This window comes from Acartia tonsa, chromosome 3 (genome assembly GCF_053477335.1).
Source record: "Acartia tonsa isolate MP-2025a chromosome 3, ASM5347733v1, whole genome shotgun sequence".
Taxonomy (NCBI): Eukaryota; Metazoa; Arthropoda; class Copepoda; order Calanoida; family Acartiidae; genus Acartia; species Acartia tonsa.
Window position 1 is genome coordinate 25,888,937 of NC_137262.1, and position 25,203 is coordinate 25,914,139.

The 25,203-nt window shown below is 31.9% G+C and overlaps 3 protein-coding genes across 3 annotated transcripts in view; 2 read left to right on the forward strand and 1 right to left on the reverse strand.

Moving 5' to 3' along the window:
• LOC145313749 (uncharacterized) overlaps window positions 1–25,203 on the forward strand; it is a 341,643-nt gene that overhangs the window by 14,638 nt on the left and 301,802 nt on the right. The gene's annotated exons all lie outside the window — the stretch shown is intronic.
• Window positions 1,195–4,847, forward strand: LOC145313740 (uncharacterized). Its single transcript, XM_080153304.1, has 6 exons — window positions 1,195–1,425; window positions 1,939–2,049; window positions 2,236–2,321; window positions 2,794–2,863; window positions 3,577–3,648; window positions 4,450–4,847. The coding sequence occupies exons 1-6, from the start codon at window positions 1,302–1,304 to the stop codon at window positions 4,548–4,550; spliced, it is 564 nt and encodes a 187-aa protein (XP_080009430.1). The 5' UTR covers window positions 1,195–1,301; the 3' UTR covers window positions 4,551–4,847.
• LOC145313739 (uncharacterized) lies at window positions 13,834–16,051 on the reverse strand. The gene is made up of 5 exons (XM_080153303.1): window positions 15,902–16,051; window positions 15,516–15,637; window positions 14,852–15,244; window positions 14,453–14,629; window positions 13,834–14,286 (listed from the first exon to the last, which is right to left on the reverse strand). The coding sequence occupies exons 1-5, from the start codon at window positions 15,960–15,962 to the stop codon at window positions 14,197–14,199; spliced, it is 843 nt and encodes a 280-aa protein (XP_080009429.1). The 5' UTR covers window positions 15,963–16,051; the 3' UTR covers window positions 13,834–14,196.

Sequence of the window (25,203 nt, forward strand, 5' to 3'; positions counted from 1 at the left end):
ATGCTTCTAGATTTGCCAAATCCAAAAACGTTGGAGAACCACAGGGTATGATGATGAATAAAACGGATATGATTATCTTTATGTCTCAATGTACTGTTGTAAATATTATAATTTGTACTTAGTGGCTGAAAAAAATATGACTACATTGTATTAACATCCATTATTAAGACTTGACGCCTTGTTTGATTCATTACTCAGAGGAGCGAAGCTACCATAGAATTATTAAAAGTGAATTTAGATTAAAAAGAGCAGTTTTCCGCAAAGTGACTAGTCGAGCACAAAACCCCCACCCCCTTCTTATTTTGGATTATTTAAATAATTTAGAAGGGGGAGATCAGATTAGATTTGGTTATAGCCCCGCACGTTTACAGGGGTTAGGTATATAAAAAAAAAAACAATACTCTCTCCACTTTTTTAAAGTTTACTTCAAATCTAAGTAGTTGGGGGGCTCATTGGGCAATAGACATCTTCAGATTAAGATATCAGATTAAATTTAGGAAAATGCGCTTTTTTATATTGTCTTGAGAAAGACAGAATTGTATTATTTTGTATTTAAAAAATTTTTATTGATAAGAAGGTAATACAGAATTTTGTAGGGAAAATAATTACTCATTTATTCAAATAAAACAATAGAGCTAATTGGATAAAGACTAATCTAATAACTTTTTAATGAGTTGATATCAAATATTTGCATAAATGAAAATTTACATTCCGATATATTAAGTGATTGAACGATTGATCAAAAATGAGAAGATTTTTAATATCAATGTTAAACAAAAACGCAAAAGTGAAATAGATGGAAAAACGTTTTATCATTTTTTTCGAGAAATTAAATGTTAATATCATCTTTTTGTTACAATATAATGTTATTTACTAAAACAAAATTGAGTATAAATTGGTTATAAAATTATTAGTAGCATACATAGAAACCCCTTGATTTTTAAGAGTATAACCATGAATTTAAAAGAAATCACAAATACTACTGTTTACAGAGTTAAATTGTATTTATTCAACCACTGTTGGAAGTTTAACTCTTTAAAACCTTACCTAACCTATACTATTGATATAATAGGTATCATTTATTTTTTTTTCAAAATAAAATTTTTTCTTCTGAAATATCTACTAAAACTCTACTTGTGTTTAATCCTAAATATCCTTGTAATCCAAGGATAAATAATGTGTTTCCCATAAGTTTAATTCTCTATAAAACACAAACAAAACACAAAGAGATAAGCAATAATACTTAAATTCTAAGCCCCACATTAAAATGTGCTAGTTACTAAATTGCAATTAAAAACAAAATGGCGTCTTTGCAAAGCGTGTTTCTTACTGTAGCACTTTTGTTGAATTGTGCTGTGGGATGTGAAATAACAAGTGCTAATGTCACCTGGCACTTCACTGATCAAGTGGATACTTTTATTCCAGGTATAATTGTATTAGCAAGATAACCAGGGAAATCCATTTTTTTATATATTTTGACTGGGGTTAGAGGAGGGGTTGCAAAGTTTGAGGGGAGTTAACACGCCTTTACTCTATCTAAAGTATCTGAAGTATAAATGTATGCTGATCTTGCAATAGGTCATAATTTTTTTTATGCTATTGTTTTTGGGCTATTTGACGAGAAAGTAGTTTAACCCTAAACCCCTTCTGTAGACAAACTTTTATGTGAATTAATAATAAAAAAAATAATGCTTAACTTTTCAACAAAAAATCTTGTAAATTAATTATGTTTTTTTGAGAGATATGTTCTCAATAATAAGAAAGCTAGCAAGGTTAGGTTTTCTAGGGTAACTTGAAGAAATAGATACTTCTACATTTCATTATATAATTTTAAAAATAATAATCTTTTTTTAAATTTCAGGTATTAATGTCATATTTACATATTGAATCGAAACCTTAAAGTTTGTATTAATGCATATATTTTTCTCTTTTTTCTAGGTGTTAGCAGTGAAGAAAATTGTATGTCTTCTTGTATAGCTGATGTAGCCTGTAAGGGTTACACATGGAAGGAAGATGATCTTTTTGAAGGTGTCTGTCTACTTTTTACTCAGGAACTTAAAGATTTATTAACAAGAACATTGTGATTATAGGTATATGTGCATTATCCTATAAGAATTCCTATTATGTTAGGCTAGTAGAAGGATTTCATTTATTGAACAAATTGGCAAAAGTTTTTAGACAATTATTAAAATTTCTCAGAAATTTTTATCTATCAAATCTTTCAATTGAACCATTAGTTGACTGGAAAGCATGAGTGCCATGACTGTTTCAGTGGAACCAAGCCAGAAACAAGTGCACAAGCTTGTAGCATTGATAATCAGGTAAATAGATAGATAGATAGCTGGATAGATAGATTGGATAAACTGTTTCAGTGGAACTAAACCAGAAACAAGTGCACAAGCTTGTAGCATTGATAATCAGGTAAATAGATAGATAGATAGCTGGATAGATAGATTGGATAAACTGTTTCAGTGGAACTAAACCAGAAACAAGTGCACAAGATTGTAGCATTGATAATCAGGTAAATAGATAGCCTGATAGACAATTAGAAAGATTGCATAACTGTTTCAAATGATTTAAACCATAAAAAAATAAAGAGATGCTTGTCAAATAGAAAGATATAACGACGAATGTTAAGTTAGAAGTTTTTAATCTAATATTTTTCTATTAAGTTACATTAGATTAATAAACCAGATTATAATATAGAATAGGTTTATATATAGACAAATGTTAAAACATGCAACTAGAAAATTGAAAGATAGATTGAACAATAAAAAAAAGATTTTCTTGTAGATTAACATCTACCAAACAGCAAATGTAACTGATTGCCTGGGGAATTGCATTGACTCTGCTAATTGCACAGGTAAAATTTATTAATAATCCCATATAAGTTTAATATGCTTACCCCCCTGTAGCCTTTCAAATGGATAATTATACGCCTGCATGATTGTATATAACTAGCAGCTTCGCCCCTAGCCTCTAGGGGCTTCGCCAAAAGAGGAAATTTAAATATGGGAATCATTACATCTTCTTTTACCTACCCAGTCAAAAAAATTGCGAATGAATCGCCAATCCCAGCTGAAAAAATTCCGAATGAGTTGCCAATTTTCGCGAATAAATAGCAAATAATATAGTGGTGGGTATTATTTTTGTTTTTGGAGGGGTTGGAGGTGTCCCACCCCCAAGAAAATAGCCTAAAACCATCAAAGGCCCATTGGATATTTTCCCTGAATCGGTTCAGTGGTTACCGAGATCTTAAGGGACGGATGGACAGCAGACAGACAGACGGACAAACATCATTCTACTTTGTATTATAGATTTAATGCATTTTAAATGATTTAGCCCACTTACCCTTGACAGAAATTGTCATTAGAAACAAATGATGTTTAATAGCCTTGGGGTTTTATGACAGAATTATCAGAAATAATACTTAATTTATCAGTTTTTGATATTTTATGTCTCAAAAAGTTGTAGCCAAAGTGTGTGGACAGCAGTTAGGAAGACAGCTGCAATCAAAATTTTATGAAACATGCATTGCTCATTGTAAAAACTGTTTCAAAATTATTAACTTTTTAGCATACACTTGGTTCAATGAGGTTGGCTTTATCAAGAACACATGTTTCCTACTCAATGCTTGTACACTCGCAGGTATAAATCAGGTTTCTTGAGGGACAAGACAATGGACAGTAAATCAATGCAAACTCCAATTATAATTATCACTTTTCTAAATCAAAATTATATTTTAAAAAATGGACACTATTTATTTATTAAGCTTACCAATAGCTAAACTTTGGTGGTTAGCATTATTTTAGATCCAATGTCTCCTCTTTCATTGGATATGAATAGTAAATTTTTTATCATCTTGCATTTTCTTTCCGTCCAATACCTGTGGTTTCCTAAAGTTATGGGGCTATGCAGTGCTCAATACAACCTTAAAGGAAGCCTGCAAGAAATACCACGCTTTAACTGCTGAAAGACTGCCATAAGTAGACCAAATACCCCAAATTTAAGCCTTCAGCTTCTATAACAAAAAAGTTCTAGGCATTTTAAATGATTTTTTTTTCATAGATTTTGACTATGAAATGTGGTGTTTTTATTGTAAAAATGTTATCAGTTACCGGCAATCTAAGTTTCTGACAAAGATAAGGTTATAATTTTGTGTCTAGGAGACGTAATTTAATATTGTTTTTTCTTTTATGAGCATTGGAAATCTTTTAAAAATTTCATTGTACATAAAATGCTATTTTGAAATGCCTAGAACTTTTTTGTTATTGAAGCTGAAGGCTTTAAATTTGGGGTATTGGGTCTACTTGTGGCAGTTTTTCATCAGTTAAAGCGTGGTATTTCTTGCAGGCGTCCTTTAAGGGGAAAAGGAGAATGTTTTAGTGCTTTACAGGCTATTTTAGGGAAACCACCAACAATCTTTTAGTTATATCTTTATTTTATTAGATTGTGGGGATGAGTGCGTCTCTGGAAAGTTGAATTGTATCCACGAGGATCTATCTATAAAAAGATTCGGTGGTTTAATGGATTTCTTTAAGTTTTTGTAATATAAAATTCTTGACCAACGAAACCCTCTTTCCACCCATCTTATTCTTAATTTCTGATAAAATCAAATGTTAATATCTACTTCTAACATTTATTTAACCTAACCTAACATAAAAAATACGTTTTAATAAAATACAGTTTGGTGGCCCAGATTTCATAAGTGGAAAACCACCTAAATGACCATGTAGCTATTTTATCTATTACTTATTTTAGAATTATACTATGTATGATTATTAATATGTCTGGTTACTAATGTTTTTTTGTGTGCTCTACTCCAAATAAATTGTAATTTGCTTATAGATAAGTATTATTATTTTTTTTTTACTGTAAATGTTTCGAATCCTCTCTATAAGTATTATTGTTTGTAATTTTTTTTCTGAGTCCTTTTATCGGGAAAAAAGTTAAATTTGTATTCTTTTTTCCCATGTATTTAGAAAGGAGTGGGGACAAAACACCTAATTTAAAAATACCTAATTTAAAAATGCCTAATTTTATAAATGTCTATTGTGACAAAACACCTAATTTATAAATACCTAATTTAAAAATGTCTAATTTAAAAATACCTAATTTTAAAAATGCCTATTGTAAAAAAACACCTAATTTTAAAAATGCCTAATTTTATAAACACCTAACTATAAATACCTAAGTTTAAAAATACCTAATTTTAAAATAGCTAATTTAAAAAAACCTTATTTTAAGCATATCTTAAAACTGTTGTTGAATATATTAAACCGGCGGCTACGCCCCCTAGAGTCCTCTAGGAGCGATTGCAGTGCGGAGGGGAATTTAATAAGTGGGGGGGGGGGGGGGTTATGACCCCCCTCCAAAATTTCAAAATATAGTTCGAAATAGAAAACTGGACATACGTACGGACGGACCAACCCTAATTATAGAAAAGCTTTGCTTTAAAAATAAAATTTTATGATTAGTTTTTCTCTTATTTCTACCCCTACGGGGTAATCATTAACTCTTAGCATTGGTTTCTTTGGGGGTGATAGTTGACCTGACCATCCCCCATTTTAGTTCTAGTTTTATAAAGATTAAAGAAATATAAAAAACGGGGGGGGGGGCGGATTTTTTGAAAGGGCGATTTCTCATTGGAAGGTGTTGGTAACCTCCCCAAAAGCGTTATAAACCATAAACTACGGGAAGCTTCATTGTAAAGATGAACCATATTGGTTCAATGACTAGCAAGATCCTTCAGCCAATTGGATTAATGTTATCAAAATTTTGAGTATTTTAGTGAAAAAAAATAGATATTTTAGAATTAGGCATTGTTAAATTAGGCGTTTAGATAGTTTAGAATTAGTTATTTTTAAATTAGGCGTTTTTAAAATTAGACATTTTTAAAATTAGGTATTTTTAGTTAGGCATTTTTAGTTGGGCGTTTTTAAATTAGGCATTTATAAATTAGGCATTTATAAATTAGGTGTTTTTAGTTAGGCATTTTTAAATTAGGTGTTTTGTCCCCACTCCTTTAGAAACAAGCGAATTATTTCACATGCTCACTGATACATAATAACATCATCTAAACTTTCTGCTATCTATTTTTAACCCTCAACAGTCGGGCCCCTTGCCGCACCTTAATCGGTCGGGGGGGGGGGGGGGCATTATCTCAGTCCCCATTAAAGCTAGAGGGCTAAAAGATTTTGTGCATGTCCCCTGTTTGGTAATGAATTTCCGACCTTAAAAGAGTCAAAGTCAATTTTCGCTTCCTTCCACCTTTTATTTAACAACCTTTGTTTTTAGGTCCTTTTTTACTTAAATTTTTCAAACGGCTGTAATTTTTTTTTATTTTTGAAGCTAGAAGAACAATTTCGTTGCAGAAAAAGTTTATCTTTATGTACATTTTATGTTAGAAATATCAAATTATAAATTTCAGCGGCCACAGCTGTAATTGGCAGCTGCCAGCCGCAGCAGTCGGCGGTCGGCGGGAAAACGGCAGCGGATCTTTATGAAATTTTCATACATCATGTAGACATGTAAGAAAATCTTAAGTTTAAAATTTAAAGTCTCTAAGTCAAAAATTGCGGCCACAGGAGCCTTTTAAAGATTTCTGGAGACCTGGAGGATCAGGACCTGCAGGGTCATACCTGGAACCTGAAATTGACTTGAACACCTGTATTTCAAATGAGGATGTACTACTAGAGTATATTTTAGTATTTTGGTAGGATAAAATGCTTTGTTTAAGTCAAAAAAATATTTTTGCTCTTTACCTGGATTATCCTGCCAGGATTGCTGGCATCCTGTACCCGCCAGGATGAAAATGAGATACGGTGGGGGGGGGGGGGGGTTGCGTAGAACGCCACTTCCCCCCAACCGTTAAGGGTTAATAGACTTTTTTCCCCATTCTGTTTTTTTTTACAGATATAAGGATGGACAGATATTTCGAAATAGATATTAGCTTGCCACTATTTACGTTTTTTTCAAATGACGTCAAAGGAGTTGCACACACTTTTAAAACAAGATGTAGCTAAATTGTTTGCACACCTGTAATATTCAATCATTCTTTAATGCTTTGATTTGGAGTTTAGACAAACTTGTGAAAGAATTATCCATAAAAATATACAAGAATTTACAGTATATCTTCAAAACTTCGATACAGCGGACATTAAACAAATTTGGAGCAAAATCAAACTTATATATATATTTATTTCCTTTTTGCTCTTAGATTTTGACATTCTTATTATTTTCCATTCAGTTTTTATTTAGTAATTCTGTGCGAACACTTTTGATTTACTTGAATTCTCCCTATATATAGTTATAGATAGATGTGTGGAATAGGCCTTAGGTAAACACAGGGAGGAAGTGGACATGGGATTTTAAATTCCAGGTACCCAAAGTTTCATACGCACGATATCTTATTTGTTGAATTAAAAACTTTGAGTACTTTTATTGAATTTTAATTGCTTGGTTCCAAACTAGTAGTTGTAGTTCTAACTTTTCAACCAATAATTCAACTTTGATATCAATTTTTAGTCTATTGACTTATCCCTTAAGAACCCTGGGTAAATGCTTGAATGAATTAGGCCTCAAAATATATTGCAATCACAAATACAAATATAAATTTATAAAATCTGTTTACCTTCAAAGATGGGCTAGGTGGAAAAATGGATCTATTAAAATTGGATAAAATTTTATAATTTATAGGTATATTCTTTCAGTACTTTAATAAGGATAAAAATATTTTGACAAAGACAAATATTGAATCTAGAAATAGACGGCCAAACAGAAAAAAAATATTTAATAAGTATCTTTTTTAATTCTTTTTAAATTTTCCCTTATAAATACTAGTTCCATCGCCCTCAGCCTTTAGAGATAGTCTAAAACCACCCCAAGATATTTAAAAACTTTTCATAAAAAAATACAACAAGACCAGACTAGCATATTTCTAGCTATAGACAAGACCTTGTTTCTTTTTATAATAGGATTGTTTATTAAGTGCATGTTTCTTATTTCATTTGTAATTTCGCTATCTAAAGATAAATTTTCTATTATATTTATTTCATGAAAAAGTTTAAACCCTTCCTTTGTCTGTCTGTCCGGAAATGAATTACCAATTCTTTAGGTTTAGTTTGATTGATTGTCAGAGTTTAGAAACAATCAGATTGTTAAGAGATATGACAATAGACGATAAATTCATATTTTCGAGGATATTCAAATGAAAAACTAAAGCCAAAGTTGCATCAATTATATGATTATCATTTTAATATTTGTGGAAAATTGTCTATAATATGGTGCTTTATTGATTTTTAGTATTGCTCAGAACCGATTCTAATCCAGCGGATTACAATCGGTTTCGAAGCCATACTGGAAATCAATTATCCATTCTATATATTTGTTTTGGTAGCTACTTATAGAAAAGCTTTGCTTTGAAAAAAATGTTAAACAAACAGAAGAATTGCCGATATATTCATCTTTATTGGTCTAGGTATTCAAACAGTTAAAATCCTAAAATCACATACAGAAATTAATGATCTTAAGTGAGACAAAATGTTTAGATTAAAAATCAGTTTTAATAAAAAAAGACTTACTGTTTTGTTATCAACAAAGTCTGAGAGTAGCTATGCTCCTGGCTGTTATAGGCTTGAAGATATACACGGTCACGTTACTATTACTAAAAAGGCATGTGGGTGGAAAAAAGCACATTTTAGAATACAAAGCGGAAAGAGAATTTTTAAGCCAGTTTGTGTGAAAAAAGGTCGTCCCTATAACGTTACGGACTGAAAGACAATGATTATATTTATATAGTAGCTTCGCTACCTAAAAAGAAAGCCCACCTTGAATTTCTTATTCTTACAATGTAGTCAGGGATTTCAAAGAGAAAAGAATATCAAAGGCGAAATAGAAATGTAAAATTAAGTTTTAATATAATTTATGTATGAAAATTGTATTTTCATTCAACTAGAGGATAGCGACAGAGACACAGATTCTAATTTATTGGATTGCAGATACCTGGCATACCAAGAATGTAGACAAGTTTTAAAAGTACGAAGGTAAATTAACACCAAAATACCTCTTCTGAAAGTGTAATCAATTCTTTTAAAAAAACTCATGATTTAAAAATTTTTTGTAAATAAATATGTGTTAAACTCGATGTAACCAACTATTTCAAATTATATATATTCTGTACAATATTGGAAACAAATCATCTTTGTGTGTGCCTGATTCTGACCTTACCTGATAAATGTATTAACATATGGCCAATCTTTTTCAACCAACCCTTGGATTGCATTAATTTTGTTTGAAGTCCTAATTGTTCCGGAGTTGCGCCTGTTTAATTGTTAATTCCCTCCCGGATTCTTATTATCATCTTTAAAACTCTAGCAAAAGGAACTAAAATCTGTTAAAACAAGATGAATTTTTGTATGCTGATTGTTTGATATCTACTAATAGTTTTTTTTAGAATATTCATCTCTTCTTGCTTGAATAGAGCTAGTGCAAAATGTACTTTTTTCAGTACGTTCACCAAAACTGTAAAAAAATGCCATTGAGTAGTAATAAATATTTTTTTCTATATTTTTTTTTATAATATCATAAATTTTTTATTTAACCGAAAGTTTTTCTGTTTGTATTTATATCCTGTAATATCTTGGAAACTACTAGTCTGATAGTGTAACAATTATATAACAAAGTGAAATTATGACCCAGAGAAAAAAGCCAGAAAACATTAATTTGTTATTTACACTTAGTGCTTTTGAATCTACTCAAGGCCAGGCCATGCTTTGTTATCAACCTGAACAATTTAACTCAAAGTTAATATTTTAAGCTTGTATTTATTTTACAATCTATTAATATTCAGTCAATTAATGCGTTTTTGTTTTGCTTTATTGCTTCATTTTAGTTTGCAGGTTTTACAAAACTCTCACTTGCATACCTTTCTCTACTTTTGTTTAGAATTAGCATACAGCAGTATTTTTAATCACACGCAAATTCAATGGCTGATTTTGTACTGTTTATTTTGTCCATGGTTTTCCCTCGAGTTTTGTAAATATTTTTTTAGGGTTTATTTACTAATTTAAAGATGAATAGGAATTTAATTTGTAGACGCGGAATTTAATGATTTTTTTCCTCTTATTCTTTTTAAAAAAATGTGTTCTTTTGTACTTTTAATTATAAAAAATAAAAAGTATTTTTTAACTATATTTTATGATTGTTTTATTTTGATAGTTTTAAATATCAAATTGAATACTTATTTAATGTTTTGAAGGATTATCTTGTCTTGTATAGGAATTTCATTTTGAAAAGCAGCTTATTTCCATAACCTATTTGTTTTAGAATTTCCGTCATTAAGGCAGTCAAAGTCTTTTCATCCATTTATTTTAGAACCTTTAGTTTTATGTCCTCTTTTAACCCCACCACCACTCCTCCTCCTTTCCGCTTATCCAAGTGGACAATTGCATTGACATATGTATACTTCTTCAAAACTATTAAAATCTTAATCTTCACTTTTAATTTTAATTCATTACAAAACTACAAGGTATGTTTTTATATAAAAATATATTATATGTGCAATATATTTTGTTTTCCACAAAAGAGTGCTTAAAGGCCTACCATACTATTTCATTCACAATTCTCTTATAAGAATGTATAATACAAATTAGCTGAAAATGTAAAGTCTGTTACGGGTCAGGTCCATAATTCATCATACTATAAAAGTTAAAGAATGTACCTACTGCTGCTTTGTCTGGCACGTGTCACTTATTTTCTTTGACACATAAACAGCGCAAAGCATGCATAGTTCTTCTAGACAACGATCGTGCAATCAAAGGTTTAGTTGTTAGAAAAACCCGTATCCAACGAGGTAATTAACCAGGTAACATGTTTAAAGTCTCTAGTATGTTGCGATGTGGTCCTGACTCAAACTCAACACCTCCCCGTTGGCAAGCCAGCAAGTTACATGTCGCGGGTTAAAGTTGAGTTACATAGTGGGATAACATCTTTTACCAAGTTCTTTTGTATAATTCCAGAGCTCAGGTATATATTACATTTATTTATTTATTTCTATTCAATACAATAGCAGCGCTCAGCATAAAGTACCTTTGGATCACCGATACCCCCCCCCCCCACCCCCGGCACCCTATTTGAAAAAATAAATTAAACATAAGTTGTTGGGTTGAAGGTTATTTTTACTATTACTTGTTTATTATTTTATGTCTGGCTGGGTTTGGTTTTATTGTGTACTGGGGTAGGACTCCCCGCAGGGGTTATCATAGGAATATTTTAAAAACCGGGTATTGTCGGTCTCGTGACATCGCCTCTTAAGGGGCGTTTCGTCGTATTTTAGCTTTTAATTTGTTATTTTAGCTTAGATTAGGTTTAAATAAATCTAAATGATTGCCCCGCAGAGTTAGATAATTGGTCCCGCAGGGTTAGTGCCCCCTGCAGGGATAAGAAATAGGAGAAAAGCTACTGTGAAAATACGTCCCCTTAAGAGGCTATTTCACGAAACCAACAATACCCAAAAAATCTTATTTGAACAAATAAGGGGGGAGGGGGTATCATTACCCAACAGACACTTTTTGTGAAACAATCTACAAAACATATATAAGCTTTTATTTGCTGAAACAATTTATACTTTCTGTGTATAAAATTTGTAATAAAATACTTTGGAAATTAAATATTTTTGATAAAAAAAAGTGTATTATGCATTTACATTTAAATAAGCAAAGATAAATATTTTTTTTTGAAGTAGAGAAGCTAAACTATAAGTTTTCTTTATGTCTGTCTGTCTTTCTGTAATCAGTTTATCATTATCTCATTTACATTTCCTTATCCTATGATATAAAGAAGCAAAATGTTTAGTCTAAAGCTTAAGATCTCAGAAATTGCTGGTCTGAGTATGTTCTACTAATCAAGAAGATTTTTATATATGTCTTGTGGTGGTTTTAAGCTATTTTCCTGGCCTTCCCAACCATCCTCTAGAGCAAGGGGCAGAGCAACTATTCTTTATATTTTTAAATCCTAATTTACTTATTCATATATAAATATTATATAATAAAACCTATTTAAATTTCATTATCCTGGAATGATTCCACCCAATCTGTCCTGTTTAACCTGCTTTTATCTTTAAGGATAAAACAATGGACAATAAATTGGACATTCTAAATCATGATGTAAAAATTATCCTTTCTATAGATTACAATTATTGGTAGATACGTTTGTAAATTGCTTTTTGATGCAATCAATCCAGCTTTAATAAAAATACCCCAACGTTTTTATCCGGCAAATAAATTACAATACAATGATCTAAAACAAGGATGACAGCATCCATAGACGCGAAGCACTGAAACGTTAGGACAAACGGACATTAACATTTTTATAGTGTAAGAACTGAATAATCAGAATATAAATGTATAAGAATCGAAGCAAAATTGTAAATAAATTTGTTGAAAAACTGCTTGATTCAGGATAATGTTTATGGACATACTTATATTTTTAAATTATGGGTCAACGACCGAAATATGTAAAAGTTTGTTTTAAAATTGATAAAATTAATCATTCATTTATGATAAAGTTTTACAAGTACCAAAACTATGCAGATAGTTGTTTATACAATCCAGAATAAAAGTGTAGATCAAAATATTTTTTCCTTAATTTTATTCCAATTTTTCTAGATTTTAATATGCTGTAAATGACATAAGCAGCGTGCTGTAGAAGGTTTAGTAAATTATATAAGGTTTAGGAGGGTGTCAACAACCCCCTTAAAAATTGAATTGAGGTATTCTAATTTCCCCTTATTTACCCCTCTTCCCCCGGGGCGTTGGCGTTGCTGTGAAAGCTACTATATGGGATAATGGGCTGTAAATACTAATAAGCAAAGTTTTAAAAAAACGTTCTCTGTTACCTTTTTTATTATTTTTGTTATCAACCATTAGATATATCAAGTAATCATTAGAATTTAGATACCAGAGAAAAAACAGCATCATGACTTTTCATAAGAAAGCAAAGAAGAAAAATTACCACAAAAGCTTTACAGTCGATAGACAATTTGCCACTAAAAATACGTCAAAACATTATATTCCAATAAACACTATATAATAAAAGTTTTGTATAATAATTCTACTTTTTATTTTCGATCTTGGAATTTATTTTATTGTTTTATGGATTTAAAAAAAACCAATATAACACCTAACTTTCTAAAATAATGACTGACACCCATCAGTCCGAGAACGTAATAAAATCTAATATACTAATAGAGTATAGAAGCACTAAAATACTACTAGAAGTTTTATCAGGTTTTAAGAATCTCTTTCTCCTATTATCCTTATAATAAAGTAACAGGATGTCTGTTTGTCTGTTTGTGTGTACCGAAGGATCTCGCTAACCGCTGAACCGATCGGGTTATCCTTTACAGGGTAGCTTCTCATATGTCCTGAGAAGGTTTATAAATATTTGGGGGGAGGGTACCACCACCCTCCCAAGAGAAATCACAAAAAAAATCGAGAGAAAAAATTTTCACCTAGAGACTTCAACGCAACATAAAGATGTATCATAGAGACGTGATCGTAAAATAGATAGGTATCGTAGAGAATTGAACCAAAAAAAAAACTAAAGTGCCACTAGAGGCCTCTAGAAGCGTAGCCGCTACTATAAAATAGTAAGGTTTTTTTTGCTTGTAGCTTAATATTTAGTTAACTACTGAATCGATTGAGTTCACAATTTTATGGAAGCCTCTTATAAGTCCCTGGATAGTTTTAGGCTATTTATTCTATATATATGAGTTTGGTTTAAGGCTATTTTCTACTTTCCTTACTATAAGTAAACAAAAAGTAACCGTCAACATAGCATTTAACATTTATTTCAAAAATAAATAAATAAATAATAATAAATTAACAATATAATGTATAATACCTAATAACAGTCTTAAAGGGTTTATGCTATTTTACGAAAATAACATTAATATTTATTTTGCTTTTTTAAAAAGTAAGAAAAGAAAAAAAATATTGTCTTTTGAAACTTTTTAAGGCGGCACAATAAATATATTTGGATTTTTTATCGGTAAGTATCTCATATATATGTATAGGGTTTTAATTATTGTAAAAAAATGGCGGGAAACGTTTTGACATTTTTGCCGCCATTTCGGAAAGACATAGAAAAATTATTAACGCTACTTCTTCAGTGATGTCAACTGTCCGTACGTTTTGTTTATATGACGGTATCGATGGCGTGGATAACTCCGTTGCTGGCGATGATATCGAAGGCGGTGACGTAGGCACTTCCGGCGGTGCTCTCAACCTGAAAAACAACGCAGGTAAAGTCAATAAATGGTTTAATACAATAAGTTTGCTTATCACTTTAATGTTAAATTAGTTTATAGGCCCCTTGCAGAGCTTTGGAAAAACTACCCCCTTTAATGAAATTTATTTTATAAAAAGTTGATAAAAAAATGATTGATGCTTACCTGGATGAACTGGGCACGGTTGGCAGAGATGGACTCACCACCAGCAGTCTCGAGGGGAGTGGAGCCGGGGGGAACATCCTTGCCCTGGAGGGCGGCGCCTGGCACAACGTGACGCAGCAGGACGGCGGTCAGAGCCTCCTTGTTGGCGAGCAGACCGTTAAGGTCAGCGGCAGGAATCTAAAATAGGAGCATATACGTTAATACTTTAATATATGGATAAAAGCTCAAAGTTTAGAGATATTGATAATTTCCATAAAAGTACTAAACGGACACTGACAATGCTCCCCTTTCCTATTGCCAATGTGTTTCAAAATAAAGTAGGTTGTCTATGCACTTAAAATATTTGATAAAACATATGTGGCCCCTACTGATAAAATTTTGAACTAAGATAACACTCACCTTGTCAAAAGCAGAGTTAGTGGGAGCGAAAACGGTGAATGGTCCTTCGCCAGCCAGAGTGTCGACAAGATCAGCGGCCTGAACAGCGGCAAGCAGAGTTGAGAACTGTGGGGAGGCAACGACAAGCTCTGCAATGTTCTGGGCGGGGGCAGGTGCCTGCTTTACAACGACAGCAGGTGCATGGGGAACCACGGGGGCATGGTGGACAGCAGGTGCGTGGTGGACAACAGGAGCATGATGAACAGCAGGGGCATGGTGGACGACGGGGGCGTGATGGACGGCAGGGGCGTGATGGGGAGCAGCATGGAAGCTATGCTGTGACTGGTGGGACACTCCAGTGCCGTGGTGAACCTGACCATGGGATTGGACACTTGCAACTCCGTGATGGTTTACCTATACAAAAAACACAGGTGTTAAAGCTAGATAGATAGATTATATATAAATGCTCCATAGCATATATTGCTAGCTTGTTAAAACAATGAATAGGTTATGACAATTAAAAAACATCAGAATAAGTTAATAAAAATCTCATCTTTCTTTATGAACAGACTATAGGACTATAGTTTTAACCTGGAAAGTGCCATGCACACCATCGTGTTGTGCCACAAGATGACCATGGTGTAAGGGTTCATGGTGAGCACTATTATGAGTGTATAGTACTAACCTGGGAAGTACCATGCACAGCATCGTGTTGTGCCACATGGTGTCCATGATGTGAGGGTGCATGGTGGGCGCCGTGATGTGCTCCATGGTGAGCTCCGTGGTGTGCTCCGTGGTGTGCGCCTCCTAAACAAGATTTATTAGTTTTCAAAAGATTCTTGCCTTATATACATTGCCTTTCTCTCCGTGTTAATGAACTGGACAAAATCTTTTTGTTAATCAAAATATTTAGTGGAAAAGTTTTGACACTACAAGTTTATACAAACCAATCAAGATTTAGTAAAAGTACTTAAAGTATTAAGCCAACTAATGTATAAAATTTAAAACTTTGAATAAGAATTCTTGTATCCATTAGGTAAAATACGGAAAACGTAGCAATTCTAAAATTACCTGGTAAATCGGCAAGTGTGACGGTTAGCAGGGTGGCGGCTATAGTCAAGTATCGGTTCATTGTTATATATTGGTTATATGTTCAACGCGATATATTCTAGGCAACGTTGATAGATAACTGACTTTTAGGGTTTGGGGTACACGTCTCTTTATAGCTATGGTGTGTATGTGCGTGTATGTGTATGTGTGTGTACGCGCGTACTTCCTTACGCAAGTTAAAAGCGTATAAAATAGGCATATATTAGCTTGGTTCAAAATCATTTTTTTACAAGATTTCAAAGGACAATTTTGTCAAATAGTAGTTAACCTATTTGTAATTAAAAGCCAAAATTCAAGGGGTATACATTAATATACATTTTTTTTGCGAGTAGCTTAGCGCATATAAATAATCTTATTTGGTTTCATAATGTAAATAACCAGATATAATAATATCTTTTGTAAAAAAAGAACAATAAAGTGATATTTTGAAAGGTAAATTTTTTACGCAAAATGCAAAGTGAATAATATAATTCAAAATCAACTTGTACTTTATTTTCTTGCTAATTATCTATATTTTTCTGAAATAAAGACAAAGTTTTTATGTAAAATAAATAAATAATTTTTTATATTCTTCAAACTTTATGGAAAACAAGTTAATCATTTTTAAATCAAGTGGTGGGGGCTGTGCCACTAGCACCTAGTGGATCTATCTTTTTAAAGTGATGTATGGGGCACATAAGGAAATAGCTCAAAACCATTATCCTAATATTAGAGGTCAGACAAAAACTGTTTAATTCTATTTAATAGAATAAACCTAGTTTTTATCATTTAAGCAGAATTTTTTCTTTTAAATATAATTTAAATATAATTGTTTTGCAAAAAAGTGTTACTAGGCTATTTCAATTTATTTTCAAATATTCGTGTCTGTTTTTTTTGGCACCATCTGTTTTGTAAATCTTTATCTATGTATCGTCTCTTTCTCCGCCTTTCGTCATATCATAAAGTTTTGCTATTCTAAGTAAGACGTAATCGTCCTTGTTTGTTATTTTGGTACATGCTATTTTACGGACAGCAACCATCCCCTTCTATACATAAATACGTCGAAGTATCAACCCATAAAACTACTAAACTAAGAAATAGCCATATTTTTGTTTATTTCCTGCAATTGGTATAGCTATAATGAATCGTATGTATCATACCAACTTTTGGGACATCCAATTACTTAATTGCATTGAAATTAATTATTAAAAAAATGGCAGTATGTACAATTATGGATGCACAAATTATATAGTCATGACTTGTTTAAAACAAAGATTCGAACCCGTCAACTTCTTGGCAACAATCGGATACGCTAGATATGCAACCGTAGAATAATAATAGGTTTTATGTTTGTCCTTTGAGATCTCGCCACTGAACTGAGATTTAAATTTTTAGTAAGCTTAATTATTTTTTTTTCTTAAATAAAGTATTGCTTTCGATATAAAGTCCATCCCCCCATGATCCCTATATATATAGAACCATTGGTCGTTAAAGGGGAAGTTTGGTTCTAAAGTACAGAAAAAAATATTTTGCTAATTTCCCTGTTTTATAAAATACATATAGCAACACAAAAGATAAATCGATTAAAGATAGAAAGATAAACTTTTTGAATAGTTAGATACATAGAGATACGCAGGAAATATAAAGCTTGGTTGTTGGGGTTCAAAGGATTTGGTCTTGTTCGGATATAGAAACCGGACCATAGAAAAGAAAAAATAGTAAGTAATATTAACTTGAAAATTAGAACAAAAATAGAATCTAGTTAACACATTTTCAGTGAGGGAGGGGACATTAGACTGTAAATTTGCAAACGTAACCAAAGTTTTATAACAATTTTATCTTATTCGTTAATATAAAATCTATCAAACTAGCACTTTTTAACCCATAATTTCAATCTACATAAGGGTCAAGTGGTTATTTTGTTTATCATTATTGGGGATTTCTCAATTTATAGATTTATTCATTTAAATTATCCCTGCCTTTTTAAAAAATAAATTGAAAATAAGAAGGGGGGGGGGGGGTTAGTTTGTTTCATTATGACTTTAGGCCAGATAATTTTTCAGATTAATTAACTGAGTAGCTCCAATGGGTTAGAAATTGCCCCCTTTTCCCCTATTTTAATTTATTCCAAAAAATACGGGGGATGGGTTATGAGTGCTCAATCGGTAATTTTTCGGAGAGCTCCTTTATTTTCACTATCATATTTTAGAGTCAGATTTCTACGTAACCTAATATTGAGGTTCTATAATGATTAATTCTAGGTATAGGTTCTGATAAAATTCTGATGAAATACCACCTTCAAAGCTATTTACGTTGCAATTTTTTGTCCAATATTTCAGTTAAGAATGCGAATTACCTCACTTAGAGACTTATTATATAAATTATTACTTTTTTAACTTTAAGGTCAGTTTTCTATACTTAAAAACAAACCATTTCTGTGGGTCTTACAACGCAGGGTATTGTAGTTGGGTGATTTGGGGGAGGGGTTGGTGGTTGGTGCTTTTGAGGGTGGGTTGATCTTGAAAAGTTCATATATTATCTAACAATATAAATATATGTTGTGTATTTCTTACATAATAGGGTAAGATACACGAACTAATGGCTGTAAAATTCCGACAAGCTATTTGTACAGTTAATATCTATGATACAAAGTAGATTGATGTCTGTCCATCCGTCTGTCTGCCCGTCTGAAGCTTAAGACCTCGTCTTTCTATATAAAATAGTAAGTTTTTTGTCTGTAGCAAAGAGTCTCGTATTATATAAAGTACTAGGCTTTTTTTGTCTGAATCTTAAGATCTCAATAACTACTGAACTGATTGGGTTCTCTATTTTTGGTAAGCTTCACTTAGGTCCGTGATGGTTTTAAGCTTTTTAAAATTAAGATTTAAGTCTTAATATGTCAATAATATTTCTGTAATGGTCACGTTTATTTAATGACAAAAGTCGAATTAAATGTTTAATTCGAAAAATACATGTCAGCTATGCTGGCCCCTTTTATATTGTACAACAAACCACTGAAATCTCATGAAGACAGAGGCTAACATTTCTATAAGGACCTAATAAAACTGCTTATTCAAGAAGGGGTGATTGGTTTGATTCTCAGCTAAAAGTGTATCAGATAAATAATTTTTTCATGCACAGTTAGTAATATGCTGGGATATTAACAAATTAAACTATAAACGATAAATTTAAGTTAGCCCAAACAAAAAATTATTAATGAAAACCTTCAGCTAGTTTTAACCATTCCATCAAGATTTAATAAAAGAGTTTTTCACCCGAATATTAAGTGTAGATTTAAGCCCATTGTCCCCTCCCTCATGTACAAAGTCCTAATTGAAAAAGGAAATGCAATGAATTAGTTCTTATATAAAAGTAGATGGGTTTGTACTGTAAGATCTCGCTAATCGCTGAAACGATGTGGTACTCATTTACAGTGAGGCTTCACAGGACACATTCATTACTATTTAGGGGGAAGAACCATCACTCTTCCAAGAGAAATTGCCACGTGAAAAAAATATCAACCCCCCTCTTTTTTTTCAAATTAATAGTAGAGGGTCCACCCAACACCTTTCTCCAAGTGCCTCTAGAGACCTTACGTAGCCGTTAATAATGAAAACAGTTAGAAGTTTGTGGACTTTACTATAATAGGGTAGATATGTAAGAAATAGATATTACATAACAATTTTAAGTTTGTGTACCTAACTATAATAGGGTAGATATGTAAGAAATAGATTATACATAACAACTTCAAGGAATTTCCAGGGTTTAAGAGATAGTTAAATTTATTTTAAAAAAAAACACTTAGTCATGACAATTGGTCTATACTGAATTTTGCCAGGGGGGATATATATTTTTTACAAAAAAATATTACCTTCCCCCAATCTCCAGTACGATGGGGTAAGGGGTTTTCCCCCCACCCTAATTGCTTGCCTGTAAACGAAAGCCACAGCTTTAAACGGTAAAATGTTGGTATTCTGTCGGGTTTATACTTAACTAGAAATAATAGGATGATTGTCTTCAATGTTTTGTCTTTTGTGAAGGATCTCATTAATCGCTGAACCTGTGGTATATGTCAAGGATTAAATCTTACATCCCAAATGATTATACACCAAATTACCCCTTCTGAGGATTACAATAGATGGTTGACACGTCTGGACACTTAATGAATCAACCAATAAAATTTCGTTCAAAAGTCCCCAAATTTGTAAAGACAACGAATAAGAAAACATTTTTATAAATGTTTGGGACTATTATTAATTGTAGGATTTTTATTTTTATTTTCGTGGGAATTTGTTTTTATTACAATATTGTACATTATTGTGCAGTATGGTTGTGAACCGGTTCTAATTCATCAAATATTAATTGGTTTTAAAGCCATACTAGAAAAATATCTAAAACTTATTCAAATTTATAAAAAAAAAAGATATAAAACGTGCACATATAATTTTAAAAAAAATGAGTAAAGATAAAGAGAGAATCACGTAGATATAAAGAATAAACAAAATATTATCTCTCTTGTCATTTTACGTAAAACAACATTTTAAATCTTATGTACTAGGATAACATTATTCAACGAAGAAAATAAAATAGGTTATAATTTCATAATAAGCTTTAGAATCTAAAACAATATTATATACTTTCTTATTTGCAGATCGTACAAATTAACAAAGGGACGTACAGAGGGGCAATTTAAGTTATAGTGTAGCGCTACTATTAGCATACTGGTTATAGCGCAAGATAGATGTTTGATTTTCGGGTGTGTAGATTCTCATCACAAATAGATACAACAATCTGACAATCGCATGACTTCCTTTTATCGAAATGGTCACAGGGTTGTCGGGTAGGGATTAAATCCCCCCCCCCCCACCATCCCCCTAATTATCGAATTTGTAATAATTTTAATGATATGTTTTTTTTCCTCAGACCATATCTTATATCATATCTAATATCAACGCCATCCCCCTTATATATGATACTAGAGTTGGCTCAATATAACTATATCGCTATTGGCTAGTTTTCTATAAGTACATATCTATTTATCTATTTCTCAATAAATCAATTTTACTCCCCCGCCATTACTATCTAAAAGAAAGAAGTAAATACTTATTAATTTAAATGATTTTAAAAAGATTTTCTCAATTATATTTTTTTCACATTACCATCACCAAAGGGTTAATATGATTAAAATTTTAGTTTTAATATTTTAACACAAAGGAAGTGTCGCCACAATCGAATTCTTTTAAAATACAGTTTTCTTAGATTTACTCTATTATGAACGTATATTTTTTATTTATGAAATAAGGACTAAATACTTCAATGTAATTCAAATATCTACATGAAGTGAAAAACTTAATTCATTCCATAAACAAATAGAATAAAGGTCTTATCGCTTTGGTCAATGAGAGTTTAATGAGGATTATTGGAGCACTATGAGTTTTAAACACTTTACCATTGCACATAGGGGCAACAAGGGGATTCAATTCACCACCCCCAAATCAAGTTTTAATCATTCTATGAGTATTATCATACCCAATGTACATCAGATTTCAAAGGAATCGTAAAAATACGCTTTTTAAGTAAGCTTTCTAAAGTCTGAAAGTCAAGATATGCAAAAATTTTCTTACAGAAAAAGGCATATATTTTGTGTTTCACCAACAATTTTAAAAGTATTATAAAATCTCTTAGAATTAACGTAATTAGACAAAATAACTTCAGGTGAGTCATGCACTACATGTATTTTGACAATATAAAAGAAAAAAACACAGATTAAAGATATTAGTCCTAAATAATTCTAGTTGAAGTTAAGATTTTAGTTTATTTTTGTTTGTTTTATAATCAACATTTAAGTAGACAGTAAGAGGAAACACGTTTTCACTGGTTGCCACCGACTAAAAATACGATATTTGATTACCCAAAGACATATTATAATCGCCTGTACTGGTCTCATTTACCCCCCCGCGCCCCAGTAGGGATTTTTAGCACGTTTTCTGAGGTTGGGTGCACAAAAAGTTTGTTAGGAAAATCTTTTAAATGCGCTTTTAAAGTCAAAATGTGAGATGTAATACATATAAATAAAAGACGCAAAAACATAGTTATGAGAAATATTTATTTGATCAGACTTTGAATTAAAGTTGATAATGAATATTTTCAAGTTCTATTGCACTAAATGATTGAGAGGGGAGGAAGGGGGGGCTAAACCTAAATCTAAACCTCTTTATGTTTGATGTTTTAATGTAACTGAATAATCGTTTCTATGGATTATTACAAATATCAGGGATCTAAAGGGATAAGACAAAGGTCAATAAATTGATGTACATCCCCAATGGTAATACACAAAATTACCCCTTGTGTAGATTAAAGTTAGTGGTTAAAACGTTTGAACACACAACTGTAAAACTTTGGGGACTAGTTTTTTAAACAGCCCAATATCCCCTCTCTCACTGCGGAAAGGTAAAGATAATATTCAAATAACGAAGTGTTCTAATAATCATTCTAAATTGGAATTAGCAAGTAGTCTATCTGTCTGTCTATTGGTAATGCTTTGTTTTTAAATTATGTAGTTACATGGTCTTCATGTTTAGCATAAGCAGTTTTATTTAGAAAGGGAGAGGACATTGTACTAGTCCCCAAACTTCAAAGTTTTATAATAACGTTTTTATATTCGTTGGCATAACAACTTTAGGAAATTTGATTGATGTTTTATTGGTTGGTTCATTAAGATGAGTATCAAAACTTTTCAACCGCTAATTGTCATCTACAGACAATCAATTTTGTAATATAATTTATTATTTTATGTATCAATATTGGGGATGTACATACATTAATCGGTTATTGTTTTGTTCCTTAGATCCCTGGGCGTTAATCTATAATAAAAAGTAGCTTAATGTCTGTTTGTCTGTCCGTCCGTCCCTTAAGATCTCGGTAACCAATAAACCGATTATATTCTACTCTTCAGGGAATATATCTACTGGTCCTGTGGTGGTTTAAAGCTATTTTACAAAAAAAAATCCTCTAATTTTTTTCATATTTCTATAATTAGGATAGGTCCGTCCGTACGTCTGTTACAGTTAGCTCTTTTAGTTAATTTAAACAGGCTAGAATTGTCCTATCGATTTCAAACTTTTTATGCCGTTTTCTACAACAGTTAGGTACGACTTAGAAAGCACAGCAACTCTATTATCGTTACCAGAAAGTCGATACATCCATTTATAACAAGCTGATTTTTTAATTTTATGACAACAAATAATGGTTTTGAATGTTAAAAATATCCTATTCATCTGATTTTTGAATACTGATTCCTAGTACAATAAGGTATAGTGTTATAAGCGAAGCATCTCTATAAAAAAGTCCTAAAAACGTCAGTATGTCCTTAAACAGTAACATGTATTTAATCAGTTTTAATTACAATTTTGTATAGACATGCAATAATATTTAGTTCTGACACTTCACAAGTGTTAGTGTTCGTTTGTCCTTCCATTTCAGAGCTTCGCTTCTATGGATGTTGTCATCCTTGTTTAATTACCTCTTGGAGCAAAGAACATAGAGGCTAGGGGCGAAACTGCTAGTATACATATAAACAGTAAACAAGAATCATAATATCATCCTTATACTAAAGTAACAGGATGTCTGTGTGTTTGTCTGTGTGTTTGTACCGAAGGATCTCGCTAACCGCTGAACCGATCGGGTTCTCCTTAACAGGGTAGCTTTTCATATGTCCCGGCAAGGTTTATAACTATTTTGGGGGAGGGTACCACCACCCTCCCAAGAGAAATCGCCCCTAGAAAAAAATTACCCCTCCCGAAAAAGAGACTTGAACGAAACATAAACCAATTATTTCTGTAATTAGATATTTTAAATAAAAAAAACATTAAAAGTGCCACTAGAGGCCTCTAGGAGCGTAGCCGCTAGTTATAAATATAGTTATTAGCCAATAAAAATTTATGTCAATCATGCTCACATTTATAATGGATTTATTATTAAGTGAAACTTGTAGCTTGCTAAAATAAGAATACCCATCCACCCCTTTACACCATCCTCTCCCCTTCTACTGAAATGAATTAAATGACCCCAAATTTGACATTTTGAATACTTTGATGGATAGATAGATGGATAGGTAGATGAATAGATATATGGATAGATACATAGATGAGTGAATGGATAGACAGATGGATAGACAGATTGGTAGACAGATGGATAGAGGGATGGATAGATGGATGGATAGATAGATGGATAGATAGATGGATGAGTAGATGGATAGACAGATGGATAGACAGATGGATAGACAGATGGATAGACAGATGGATAGACAGATGGATAGACAGATGGATAGACAGATGGATAGACAGATGGATAGACAGATGGATAGACAGATGGATAGACAGATGGATAGACGGATGTATAGATGGATGGATGGATAGATAAATGGATAGATAAATGGATAGATAGATGGATAGATAGATGGATGGATATATGGATAGTTGATGGATAGATAGATAAATAGTTGATGGATAGATAGATGGATCGATAGATGGATCGATAGATGGATCGATAGATGAATAGATAGATGGATAGACAGATGGATAGATAGATAGAGGGATAGATAGATAGATGGATAGATAGATAGATGGATAGATAGATGGATAGATAGCTGGATAGATAGATGGATAGATAGATGGATAGATAGATGGATAGATAGATGGATAGATAGATGGATAGATAGATGGATAGATAGATGGATAGGTATATGGATATATAGATGGATAGATAGATGTATAGATAGATGAATAGATAGATGGATAGATAGATGGATATATAGATGGATAGATAGATGTATAGATAGATGAATAGATAGATGGATAAATAGATGGATAGATAGATGGTAAGATAGATGGATAGATAGATGGATAATTAGATGGATAGATAGATAGATGGATAGATTGATGGATAGATAGATGGATATATAGATGGATAGATAGATGGATAAATAGATAGATGGATAGATAGATAGATGGATAAATAGATAAATTGATAGATAGATAGATAGATAGATAGATAGATGGATAGATAGATGGATAGATTGATGGATAGATAGATGGATAGATAGATTGATAGATAGATGGATAGATAGATGGATAGATAGACGGATGGATAGATAGATTAATAGATAGATGGATAGGTTAAGGAGGCGCTATTTTTGGGGAGGGGTTAATCCGGTAATTTTCCATCTACCTTCATTAAATGACCTTTATCTCCATGTTTCTTTCAAATGACAGAAAAAAACATAA

Bases quoted from the DNA above. Each gene is read 5' to 3' on its own strand.
- LOC145313739 (XM_080153303.1), bottom strand. From the start codon at position 15,962: ATGAACCGATACTTGACTATAGCCGCCACCCTGCTAACCGTCACACTT. The intron at 15,638-15,901 runs GTAATTTTAGAA...AATCTTGTTTAG, and splicing joins CACACTTGCCGATTTACCAG to GAGGCGCACACCACGGAGCA. The intron at 14,630-14,851 runs GTGAGTGTTATC...CTCCTATTTTAG, and splicing joins CTAACTCTGCTTTTGACAAG to ATTCCTGCCGCTGACCTTAA.
- LOC145313740 (XM_080153304.1), top strand. From the start codon at position 1,302: ATGGCGTCTTTGCAAAGCGTGTTTCTTACTGTAGCACTTTTGTTGAAT. The intron at 2,050-2,235 runs AGGAACTTAAAG...AATTGAACCATT, and splicing joins TGTCTGTCTACTTTTTACTC to AGTTGACTGGAAAGCATGAG. The intron at 3,649-4,449 runs GTATAAATCAGG...TTATTTTATTAG, and splicing joins CAATGCTTGTACACTCGCAG to ATTGTGGGGATGAGTGCGTC.